General features: G+C 44.9%; 1 protein-coding gene across 6 annotated transcripts in view; it reads right to left on the bottom strand.

The window, feature by feature from the left end:
• Positions 1–12,631, bottom strand: part of LOC111862452 — a 120,502-nt gene that overhangs the window by 38,918 nt on the left and 68,953 nt on the right. For 5 of the 6 annotated variants that reach the window (XM_023847858.2, XM_023847862.2, XM_023847861.2 and 2 more), the window contains one exon: positions 1,775–1,843. The exons of the other annotated variant lie outside the window; for it this stretch is intronic. In XM_023847858.2, coding sequence (XP_023703626.1) covers positions 1,775–1,843 — 69 coding nt within the window. The remainder of the gene's footprint in view (positions 1–1,774; positions 1,844–12,631) is intronic. 6 annotated transcript variants of the gene reach the window in all.

Raw genomic sequence — 12,631 nt, 5'->3', positions numbered from 1 at the left:
CCCCGAATAATGCTTGATAGTGTGTGGTGCCTTCGGCGTTGGCTTGAGGCCTCGTCCTAAGTTTATCCTGGCCAAGATTTCACGGGAAAAATGCTAATAAGAAATGCTGATCTAGAGCTGTGAGTGTCAGCTGACATACAACAGCAGAAACTATGCTTATGGGATCACCCCGCTGTCTGTGTTCTCCCATTTTGACGTTTGAACTAGCTGACCGAGTTTCAAGGAACTCGCTAAAAATAGTACGTCACTGGTGGGGAAATCTCGCATTCTAAACGTCTTACAATCAGTAATAGCAAACATGGCGGATGAGCAAATATATGAAGTGGGAGCGACATCATGGCTCTTGAAATTGTTCATAACAGATACTAATAGAAGCTCTAATTGACGCTGGTCAGGAGGTTGGTATATACGCAAACACAGAGAAAACTAAGTATATGTTGCTGTCTTGTCACCAGAATGCTGGGCAATATCATGATATAAAGAGAGCTAACAGATGTTTTGAAAATGTGGCAGACTTCATATACTTGGGAACGACTATAACAAACCAAATCCTGATTCAGGAGGAAATTAAGAGGCGACTGAACTCGGGTAATGCTTGCTACCATTCAGTTCAGAATTTTGTCTTCTCGTCTGCTGTCAAAAAACATAAAAATTAGAATATACAAAACTATAATTTTGCCTGTGGTTCTGTATGGGTGTGAAATTTGGTCTCTGACTTTAAGGGAGGAACACAGACTGAGGGTGTTTGAGAACAGGGTGCCAAGGAGAATATTTGGACCGAAGAGAGATGAAGTGACAGGAGATTGGATAAAACTACATAATGAGAAGCTTCGTAACTTGTACTCTTCTCCAAGTATAATTAGAATGATCAAGTCAAGAAGGATGAATGGGCAGAGCCAGTAGCACGAATGGAGAGAAAAGGAAATCCTATAGGATTTTAGTGGAAAAGCCAGAAAGGAAGAGACTACTAAGATGGCCTACATGTAGATAAACGTAAAGTTGTTCCTGTGCTTAATTAATCAAGCACCATGCCATGAAGACGTATAGGGGAGTCGAAGTAGAGCCCCACCATTTCTGGCCTTGGCACTACATGTAACTGAGTGGTCAGCTTCACGCCCCAGCCGCCTTGCTTCAGTGAGATCCCCCGGTACCCACTGTAGGGGTCATGCGATAGCGTAGTTGTCGAGGTACTATGCTACAAGCCGGAAAGTTGTGGGCTCGATTTCTGATGACGCCACTGGATTTTTCAATTGACCTAATCCTACCAGCCGCAATATGGCCCTGGGATCCACTCAGCCCCTAATAGAAATGAGTACCAGGAATCTTCCTAGTGGTAAAGGGCGGCCGGCATGTAAAGTTGACAATCTCACCTCCATCTTTGAGCCGACTGTCTAGAAAATCTGGAAGCCTCGACGTCTCACCACCCTACAGGCCTCCACGGTCTGTTATAGGGATAGCTTTACCGTTTTTTTATTGCTAGTGGGGTGGGGCTTAGTCCCTTATATTGCGGCCACTTCTGGTCTATTGTACCAGCCCCAGATGATAGGTGAGGGTGATTGTGGAGCAATTGGTGGAATGAAGATTTGCAGGGGAAACCCAAGTACTCGGAGAAAACCCGCCCCAGCGCCACTTTGTCCACCACAAATCCTACTTAACTAGACCCGGGATCGAACCCGGGCCGCCGCGGTGGGAAGCCAGCGACTAACCGCTTGAGCTGTGGCGCGGCCCTAGTTTTACCTTACTTCAAAGATTAATAAGCACAATTCATTCTTACCTCTGGAGCTGAGGTGACGGATGTAGTCCTGTTGAGGACGGGACAGACAGTGGATATGACATCGGCCCCCTGCGAACAAATAATGGTCAGGCTGACTAACTTCATGTTTCAATTACGGACAAAGAAGTCCACCGCATTTCATGCAAGCCGAAGATTTATTATCATCTAACTACATGCCCATCGATGAATGATATCCTAAGCCAACTTAATCCAATCCATACCACGCACTATTAATCTAATATAAATTTCGATGGTATCCTTCCAATTATCCGTAAGTCTCGTAAGTTGTCTCTTTACCTAGCGGCTTTCCGACTAAAATCTACATACTATGACTCTCACATCCTTGGCTTAACAGCCGTAATGACAGTTGCTGAAGAATACGAATTACGCAGCTTCTCATTAGGAGACCTCCTTCATTCTCCGGTCGCGCACATCCTCTTCTCTGAAACCCAAATATTCTTCTATGCACCCGTTAGACGACCCGGGATAGCGTAGTCGGTATGGCGACTGGCTACGGGCTGGACGAAAGATGGATCGGAGCTTGAATCCCGGTAGGGTCAAGAATTCTCTCTTCTCCACGTCGTCCAGACCGACTCTGCGGTCCAACCAACCTCCTATTCATTTTGCACCAGGGGTTCTTTCCCGGGGATAAAGTGGCCGGGGCGTGAAGCTGACCACTCACCTCAAACTAGTGCCGAGGTCAAGAAAATGTGGATCTATACATCCACTCTCCCATACGCCTTCATGGGGTAGTGCTTAACTAGTTACCCACAGGGACAATTTTACTTTTTTACCCTGTTCGACTTAGTGACGACGATAATATGAAATGTATTTTTGTGAAAGTGGACTCGGGCAGGCTAGCTGGGAACTTTGCAGTCATGCTGTGCCGACCCACAACGTACAACTTCGGTTCACGGTTGGTCTGCCAAGTAAACTCGTCGTGCTTCGAAACCTAGAGACAACAGATGCAAATCTCGCAACAAGGGCAGACGATGCCATAACGTTAACCAAGCCGTGAAGAAGGAGGCTGCAAAATATCGAAATCCATGCAGACAACGAAGGTAATTTTTTTTTATTGTTAGTGGGGTGGGACTAAGTCCCTTGTACTGCGGCCACTACCAGCCCCAGATGATAGGTGAGGGTGATTGTGGAGCAGTTGGTGGAATCAAGATTGGTAGGGGAAACCGAAGTACTCGGAGAAAACCTGCACCAGCGCCACTTTGTCCACCACAAATCCCACTTGACCAGATCCAGGATCGAACCCGGGCCGCCGCGGTGGGAAGCCAGCGACTAACCGCTTGAGCTATGGCGCTGCCCCTCGGTCTATGTACCTCCATTAATGTCTGAAACCAAGTTTCACACGCATATAGAACCACAAGCAAAATTATAGTTTTATATGTTCTACTTTTTTTATGCTGACTCTGTAACAAGCCACACGCTGTTGAGGTCTGCATTTAAATAAATAAAGCAATGAACTGAATCATCATAATCATCAAGATAATTATCTTAGCGGCAGCAACTTTCTTGGTTCTTTCTTCTTCTTCTTCTTCTTCTTCTTCAAATTTTGCTGGCCTTCCGGTCGATCACGCTGAATACGGCATAGCTAGACCCGAAAATTTCTGTCCTTATTTTATCATTGACTGTACTATGCCAGTTCGACATTCTAAGCAGATTTCTAACATATCTTTTAAGAGATTTTCCGCCGGGGATTACGCAGTGCCCTACAATGTCTTGTCTACTTATGACTGGTCTTTCCTTTATGACGAAATATCTGTTGATGCTGCCGTTGTCAGTTTAAATGTTGTTACGTAACTCAAGCCATAGATTTAGCTGTTCCTTCTGGACACGTTTAAATTAATATTCTGCTTGGTTTTCCTGGAATGTTAAAAGCTTGTTTTGAAAAGGAAAATTGGAACACATAAGAAAACTGTGTGGGCAACATGCGAGGACCTTTAATTGCTACAGCAGGGCATACTGACCTTACCACTATGCTTCCAAGGGTTACACTGATCGCGCGTTATGGTCATTTGTCACTGACAAGGCGTCGTTTTGTGATCCACAAAACATTCGCAAGAGATAGGCTGAGGTTCGAATCCCGGTTAATCATGTTGTCTTGATCCGCCTGCCACTTGCTGTGTTACGTCATAACTCATAAAATCAGGTCACCACCTGTGCGCCGCATGACAACATGAGGACCGAAATATCTTCCTACGTTACACTAATTTTATAAGACATGAATGCAGTGTAGTCCGTTGATAGTCAACTGACGTTTCGGAGGAGCATTCCCCCTCAATTTTTCAGGGTCGAAGAATAAGCAAGGTGCTTGCCATCTGCTTTCGCGCTCGTTACTTCCTTGGCTTAATATTCGACGTTGAAGATGGTGATATATTCATCCGAAACGTCGGTTGACTCAACGGACTACTCTTCTTAATCACAGATGTGAAAACCTCAAATCGATTTACAAGACATGATTACGATCTTTTAGAAATGGAAGCCGTGTAACTTCGTAAATATGTACAGACGTTTCGGAAGAACAGCTGTTTCACGTTTTTAGAGTGAAAACATAGGAAGCACGCTCCTCCCAGACGCTGATGCTGATCTGTCATACTGTACGAGGTCACATGCCTGACTACTGTAGTAGCGGCACTGAGATCCCACGCGCCAGAACAGTTTCTCATGCCACCTTTCCAATACAAGCATCATCAAGGTCTCTATGTTACGATGACTGTTCTAAAGTGACATGGCGTCTGTACGTGACCGTGTTCATGCTTATCTCCGAAGAATTCGTCGGCATTTTATTAAATATGGAGGGTCTTCAGCAAAATCTGTCGCTCTAATTTGATTTTGACGCATTTCGGTCCAATTCGCCGTCATGTCCCCGAGAGCTATGTGGGCGGTAGCTTAGCTACTGGTAGTCTCTCATGCATGGCATGGTCAAAACCAATGATCCAGACAAAAAAAAAAAAGACACCCTGGTCCTCCGGGTTGGGTGTAGGGTTAAGAACCCCATCCCGTAAAAAGGCTTAATTGTTGAGAAGCTTTTAATTATTGCAGCCATACAGAAACACCTAAATGCAAAAGAAAGTTACAGACTCGGAACCAATGGCCAAGCTTCATCATGGGCTGTAGCGCCCGCAGAAGAAGAGAAATCCCGTCCTGCCCGATGCTCAGCTCAAATTCCATCAGTTTTATCACGGCAATTCTATAAATAACTTGCATATGTCATGGAACAGCATACGTTATCTCATTACGATGCAAAACACCAGTTTGAAACATTCTTCAGCACGCACATGGTGTCCATCTGAGTAATGGCAGGTTCTTACTAACGTTCCTCCGACCGAACATGCTGCCTCTGTCTTGAGGACACCTATCAGACTACGAGGTGCAATAACCCGAAGACGAAGCACATTCGCCGCCGTAGTTTTGCTGGTTCATACGACTGTGAAACAAAATCTATTACAGGGAAAACAGTACTCGAAACATTTATGATAAAGGTAAAAAAAAAAGGTAAAGGTATCCCTGTAACAAGTCATAAAAGACAACAGAGTTGTGAGACGTCGAGGCTCCCACATTTCTAAACATTCGGCTCACAGATGGAGGTGAGGCTGTCAGACTTGGCGCCGGCCGCCCGTTGCCCCCCCCAGGAAGATTTCTGTTACGCCTTTCTGTTAGAGGCCGAGTCGACGATTAGGTAAATTGAAAACAATCCACCTCATCGGGACTGGAACCCGCGACCTTCCGGATTGTAGCATAGTGCCTCAACCAACTACGCTACCACGTGCCTCGCTTATGGTGTATGTATCCCAAATAAAACACGTACAGACTACGTACACAGAATACATCTTACTTGCATTGCAATTTGCACCTCTTGGACCCATCGTCTGTCCCACCTAAGAGATCTCTGGTTAACGTGATATTCACAGCTGCCTAGCGACAACAGTACAGACATAGGAACAAACGAATAAAGGAGTTCTAGCACTCAAGGGAAAACACAATAGGTTATGCATATGTACAACGGCCTGTAACCTCTACATCTTTTGCACCCTCCACTGTCTGCAACACCGATGGCGATAGGGCGCCAACACTGATCTGATCTGCAGCCTTACAGCACTCTCCATAACGAGGAAGGGCACAACAAAGAGGACGAAAGGAAACAAAGAATAAATGAACAGGACGAGAAAAAAAGAAGGAAAGAAAATCAACAAATAAGTGACAGACTGGTGTCGGAAGTCGAAATAGTGGAGAGACCACAACACAACGGATCGCTTAAGAAAAGACGCACCACTACACAGCACGATGCACCACTTACAGCAAAGAGGCACCACTTCACAGTATGATGCACCACTTACAGCAAAGACACACCACTACACAGTAAAATGCATTATTTAAAGCAAAGGAACACCATAACACGATGCATCACTTACAGAATAGACGCACCACTCCACAGCATGATGTACCACTTATAAAAAAGACACACCACTACACAGCAAGATGCACCACTTATAGCTAAGACACACCACTAAACAATATGATGCATTACTCAAAGAATAGGCACACCACACGATGCATCACTTGCAGCAAAGACACACCACTCCACAGCACGACGCACACTTACAGCAAAGACACACCACTAAACAATATGATGCATTACTCAAAGAATAGGCACACCACACGATGTACCACTTACAGCAAAAACACACACCACTCCACAGCACGATGCAGCACTTACAGCAAAGACACACCACTACACAACACCAAGCTTCAGTATACAGCACAGACACTCACAGAAGAGTGGGATGTGAACCTTCTAAGCTGTTTGCTTGATTGGCTTCCTCTTGGATCCTGATGTTGGGGGCAGTGTTTCTCCGAAACGTCAGTACATTTATAAAATGTCACCACAGAAGGCGGTACTCGTCAAAGCTGTCGCCGGGAGAGCGTCAAGCCTTACAAGACACCGACTACACTAATTCGGTCTCAACGAGGGAACAAGGTACCTCTAGAACCAGTCGAAATCATGGAAATGCTTATGATACCATCAACAAAATTAGGTAACATTCGGTATGTTTTATTTTCCACTAATATTTCGACTCTGATTACTGGGTCATCTTCAAGTGGCACAATACTTACAAACATCAGTTTATTAAATTGTCATGATTATATTCTATTGGACTTGAAACCTTGTTCGTATATGCACATCTGGATGTGCGGTCAGTTTGACTAATTATCTACTAATTAGTAAAATATAATATACAATATATATTAAACACACTGTAATATGTACTGAACCCCTGCCTAATTTTTAAGAGATGTGAGCGTGTACCATACACCACGCACGACCCTAGTTGTTGATTCTAAGTTGTCCGTTTCCTGTAGTCTAGACCCTGAAATTCTGTGTGAATACAAAATATGAGGTTCACCATTTTGGTGGAGAAACGTGTGTATGGGCACTTCCTGCAAGTGTTCTCCCCTCGTGATTACAAAATCCTCCTAGAACTCTCACGATCATCCAGTACTCTTTACAGCTGAATAGTCAAACTCTTCTTTAAGGACGACGAATCAAATTTCGATCCTGAATCTAGCTACGCCCTCAGTAGGCGTGTATCTGGGTGTCAAAGCGCCAAGTTCGGGGTTCGAATCCCTTTAAAAACTCAGGCTTTGCTAGCCACAGTCCGACCGAAGTTACTTCTTCGCTTCGGTCGGACTCCTCGCCAGTTTAATCACTAGCTTCACGCACTCGTATGATATTACTGAACATCAGTGGATCATCGAGTATTACCCTCAACACCTCCTTGGAGGCTACCTCTCACTACTTGCCGAATCCTACCGCATTGGTGCATAGTGCATTCACGTCCTTCTGTGTCTTCAGCAAGCAATATTCATTAATATTCTTATTGTAACCTTGCATAATGATTTTATTCAATACATTTGTTCTATTAACCTGAAAGCCGACTTCCGAAGACTTGAATTTCAATTCTTAAGTGTTTCAACGATCCCAAACCCAAAAACTTCCGCTCAGTCTACAAGTAAATTCCATCACTATCCTTCGAGATACATTATGCACCCAATAAACTGAATTAAACAGAATAAACAACACACACAACAGAATGCAGAAACCGAAGGCAGACAAAATACAGTACATGCATGGAATTGAGTCCTTGTTGAAAACGTAACAGCCGGTCTGCAAGTCAAGAAATTCCTCACCATTTCATGGAACCAGAAAGTTCATAACCGCGTCCACAACAGTTCACCCATGTACCCTATCCTAAGGCACATTAATCCCGTCGAGATCCTTGTATACTATTCTATAATCAGTTTAATATTATCCCCGCATCTAAGACTAGGTCCAATGAATCTTTCGAAGTCCGAAGCCCTGTGAATCATTTCGTAAACAACTGGTCTTGGAGCTGTTAGCTCTCCGCTCAACCCTCGAGATGGAGCGCCACCAATTACCGGCTGTCTTCCACCTGCAATTACCGCACCCTAACATTTGGAGGCCGTATACTCTACTCGCAACTGGAGGGCGCACCATGACGTGGTGAGATGGGAGCCACACAATAAGACCGAAAATATATGTCTTCTGAAACAAAGTAAGGTAACAGGCTGCGGAGACCCATAGGCTTGTGTGACGTCAAGGCTCTCATATTTTCTACACAATGGGCTCACAGATGGCGGCAAGGTTGTCAGCCTTACGAGCCAGCCGCCCTTTACCACCCGTAAGGATTCCTGGTACTCATTTCTGTTAAAGGATGAGTCGACCCCTGGGCCACTGTGGGCTGGAAGGATGCAACATAACTGGTACAACATTTCTGCGAATTCTCAACCAGTACTAACATATGAACCCGTATTAAGGTTATACGCGTAGTCTGCCTGTCTTTCTTTCCTCCTCCTCCTCCTTATTACGCGGTGAAGCTCATACAACATTTCGCGGACCACTGGTAACCAACATATTAAACGCGTGATCCACAGGTTGGGTTTCTCTGCTCCAACTTGTTTACGAAGGTTTTCAAAGATCATGAACCGGCATTCAGCTGGCACTCACGTCACCAGGTCATAAACACAGTCACGCCCCAGGGATGTACAAACACGACCAAAACAGAGATTTAACGCATGCAGGATGCAATCTTAAACCTCCACGTCTTCCCCCGTTTGATAATTCACAGCGCTGAAGTATTCGAAGGAATTTCTGTCTCTCTGCAGTTAGATATCAGTTGCAATATCTGTAGGCAGAGAAGAATTTTGTGAACACGCGGTATAATTCGAGAAGCGTGCACACGTTTGTGCACACCCTGTTATATTTACATCCATGTCATTACATGAAATGTTTTGAAAGGAAAAACATGACGGACCATAAATGCTAAGTCTCCATACATATGAGATTTTAATATTCTGGCAGAAGAATTAATTTCAAATAGAAATTATCTGTGTAAGTTGTTAACCTGGCAGGTCACGGTAGCCGAGCGGTCTAAAGCATGTACTGTCTTCGCTCGCTTGGAAACCGGGATCGTGGGTTCGAATCCCACTCAGGGCATGGATGTTTAGTTTGTATGTGTGCGTTTTTCTGTGTTTGTGTACAGGTAGAGGCCTTGCGACGAGCTGATCACCCGCCCAAGGAGTCCTACCGAATGTGTAAGATCTAGAAAAACCGAAGTGAACGGAGAAGTTCATGGAGGTAGGCCTAGGCCCACTGGGGCTGTAGTGCCAAGGAAAAAAAAAAGTTGTTAACCTAGACTATGCACAAAATTAGCTGCAAAGACCTACTTGGTTACATACTAAACTAGCACATTAACCCCCATGTACACAAGTGCAGTTCTGTCTCTGCTTATTTAAGTACAACGCCATAAAGACGTAATGGGAAGTGGAGGTACAGCAGCATGCATTCTTCATTTCGGCACTAAATGCAGGTCAGAGGTCAGCTTTACGGTCTAGTCGTTTCATTCCTGCGTAAAAGGACCCCAGAACTGGTATGGACGCTGCAGATGCGAAAAAATCTCTTGGCCCTGCCAGGAATCGAAACATGAGTTAACCCTTCCGATATTATTTTTCATATAATTCTCCTTGTTTCGTAATAGGCCTATTATTTCCATGGTAATGTATCATTTCAACTGTCCACAGGACTGATGAATGAGTTATGATGGGCTCATCTTCTTCAATGATTTTCACAAACACAAAATTCACAGAGACCGCAAGGGCTGGTACTTCTAAACGCGTTACCCGGTGCGAAGAGTGGAAATGATTACAGAATACATCTCTCCTTTTGATGTAAAAGGTAAAAGCTGCCCTTGTGCTTAAGTAAGCATGGCGGCATCAAGACGCAAGAAGGAGAGAGGTATAGCTCCGCGCATTTTTAACCTCGAACCAGATGGAAGTACGTCACCTTTACGTCTTGGCTGTTGTAACAGCAGAGACCTTTACACATAAGGCTAGGTGGGACTCACAGTCGGCCTGGAAGCCATGGAGAAGAGAAACATACGAAAACGACGCGTCCAACAATTCTTCTTTTGTTACGTATGTATTTGTTGCCGCGAGAACGTTTCTTTTTTTCCAAGCCTTTCCCTAGCAACGATAGGAGGGTATCACACAGAGACTGATGGGAGGAATTTATGAAGTACGCCGCTGATACGGGCTCAGGTACCATGACATGATACCAAATTCCATAATGATTTCTTTAAGACATTCAAAAGTTAGTGTGGGAGGGGTATACAGACAGCATGGCGATAGCATAAACTTGCTTTTATTTCTTGAAAATAAGTAGACTAAAAATGTTTTGTACCTGCCAGGAATCGAAGCCCAGTTCCCTAGCTCATGCAGCCCGTGGCGTAGTCGTGAGGTTGTCTACCTCACGCGCAGACCACCCCTCAACCCCAGGAAGATTCCTGGTACCCATTTCCGTTACAGGCTGAGTCGACAACAGGGCCATAGTGCGGCTGGATGGATTAGGTCAATTGAAAAATACGACCTAAACGGAAATCGAACCTGGGACCTTGCGGCTTGTATCATAAAGCAATCTGTGAGCCGATTGTAGAGAAAATGTGGAAACCTCGACGTCTCACAACCCTGTGGGCCTCAAAGACCTGTTACAGAGGGACTGCATTGGTTCGGACATAGCGGTGACAGAAAGAGAGACTGATGCTTTGCCTTGTAGAATATGCGTAGTGCAGATAAGTCTGGACCTGAATTACGAGACTTGGTGTTGAGATCACGCCACGGAGCGCTACGCCTACAGAACCAAACTTTGGCCTGCCACAGATTGATAGCTTATCGGCTGCAATCCGGGCAGAAGCTGGAGACCCACGCCACTTTCCGAAGACTACATGCTTTTGCGATGTGGTGGAAAGTTAAAGATGTTTCGGCCGAGCCTGCTGCCTTCATCTTCACTGCAGACTCTGACATAACCTGAAGATGGAGGCAACAGGTTCATTAGAAATGCTAGTAATTTCTGCCGATGGCCGCGCCATAACTCCAGCGGTTAGTCAGTGGCTTCCCACCGTGGCGGCCCGAGTTCGATCCCGGGACTGGTCAAGTGGGATTTGCGGTGCACAAAGTGACGCTGGGGCAGGTTTTCTCCGAGTAATTCGGTTTCCCCTGCCAATCTTCATTCCGCCAATTGCTCCACAATCACCCTCACCTATCATCTGGGGCTGGTACAATAGGTCAGAAGTGGCCGCAGTACAAGGGACTTAGTCCCACCCCACTAGCAATAAAAAAAATACCTGCCGAAGTCACGTCTCAGAAGACTGAAATCTTCATATTCATCACCGTGAGATCTTCAGAGATCACAGTACATGTCGTGCCAACGTGCAAATTTGCCCAAGCGGCAAATCTTGTGACTTGTACTCGGGAGGGGCCTGCTCCGAATCTCGGGCGGGGCACTAACTACCCTGATTGACGTTTCTTTTGGATTTCCTTAGTCCTTCCAGACGAATGCCAGGAAACTGCCTAATATTACGCCATATTCACGTCCCTACACATTCCTCGCAGTTCACTCCTCATCCTACAGTTCGACGCTACTTCCAGTGTCAATAAACAAACGACAAATAAATACATGTTTATATACATACATATATGCACAAAATAAGTTTGTGAGCGTGAGAGCCATCAGCTATATATTTGGGGACGACAGTAACAAATCAAAATTTGATCCAGGGGGAAATTAAGAGGAGACTGAAATCGGGTAATGCTTGTTACCATTCAGTCCAGAACCTTTTGTCTTCTCCTCTACTGTAAAAATCAGAATACACAAAACTATAATTTTGCCTATAGTTTTGTATAGTTGTGAAATTTGGTCTCTGACATTAAGGGAGGAACACAGACTGAGGGTGTTTAATAACAGGGTTTTGAGGAGAATATTTGGACCGAAGAGGGATGAAGTGACAGGAGGCTGGAGAAAACTGCATAATGAGGAGCTTCATAAAATGTACTCTTCTCCAAGTATAATTAGAATGATCAAGTCAAGGAGGATGAGATGGGCTGGGCATTTGCACGAGTGAGAAGCAGGAATGCATACAGGATATTGGTGGGAAAGCCAGAAGGAAAGAGACCACTAGGAAGACCAAGAGAGAGGTAGCAGGATAATATTTAGACGCATCTTAGAGAGACAGGATGGGGTGGTATGGACTGGACTGATCTGGCTCAGGATAAGGACCAGTGGAGGGTTCTTATGAACTCCATTATGAACCTTGGGATTCCATAAAATGCTGGGAAATTCTTGAGTAGCTGCAGAATTGGCGGCTCCTCAAGAAGGGCTCAGCTCTGTAAGTAAGTAAGTATGTCTTTCGTGGGCAGTCTGTGAGTATTTCTAAAACTGTGAAGTGGCTATGTGAAGTGTAGTATAAAGTGTAGCATTCTGTAAAAAGGAAG

This window comes from Cryptotermes secundus, unplaced genomic scaffold (assembly GCF_002891405.2).
Source record: "Cryptotermes secundus unplaced genomic scaffold, Csec_1.0 scaffold816, whole genome shotgun sequence".
In the NCBI taxonomy this organism is placed as follows: Eukaryota; Metazoa; Arthropoda; class Insecta; order Blattodea; family Kalotermitidae; genus Cryptotermes; species Cryptotermes secundus.
The sequence above is the reverse complement of the archived record's forward strand: the minus strand, read 5'-3'. Positions and strand labels throughout refer to the sequence as shown.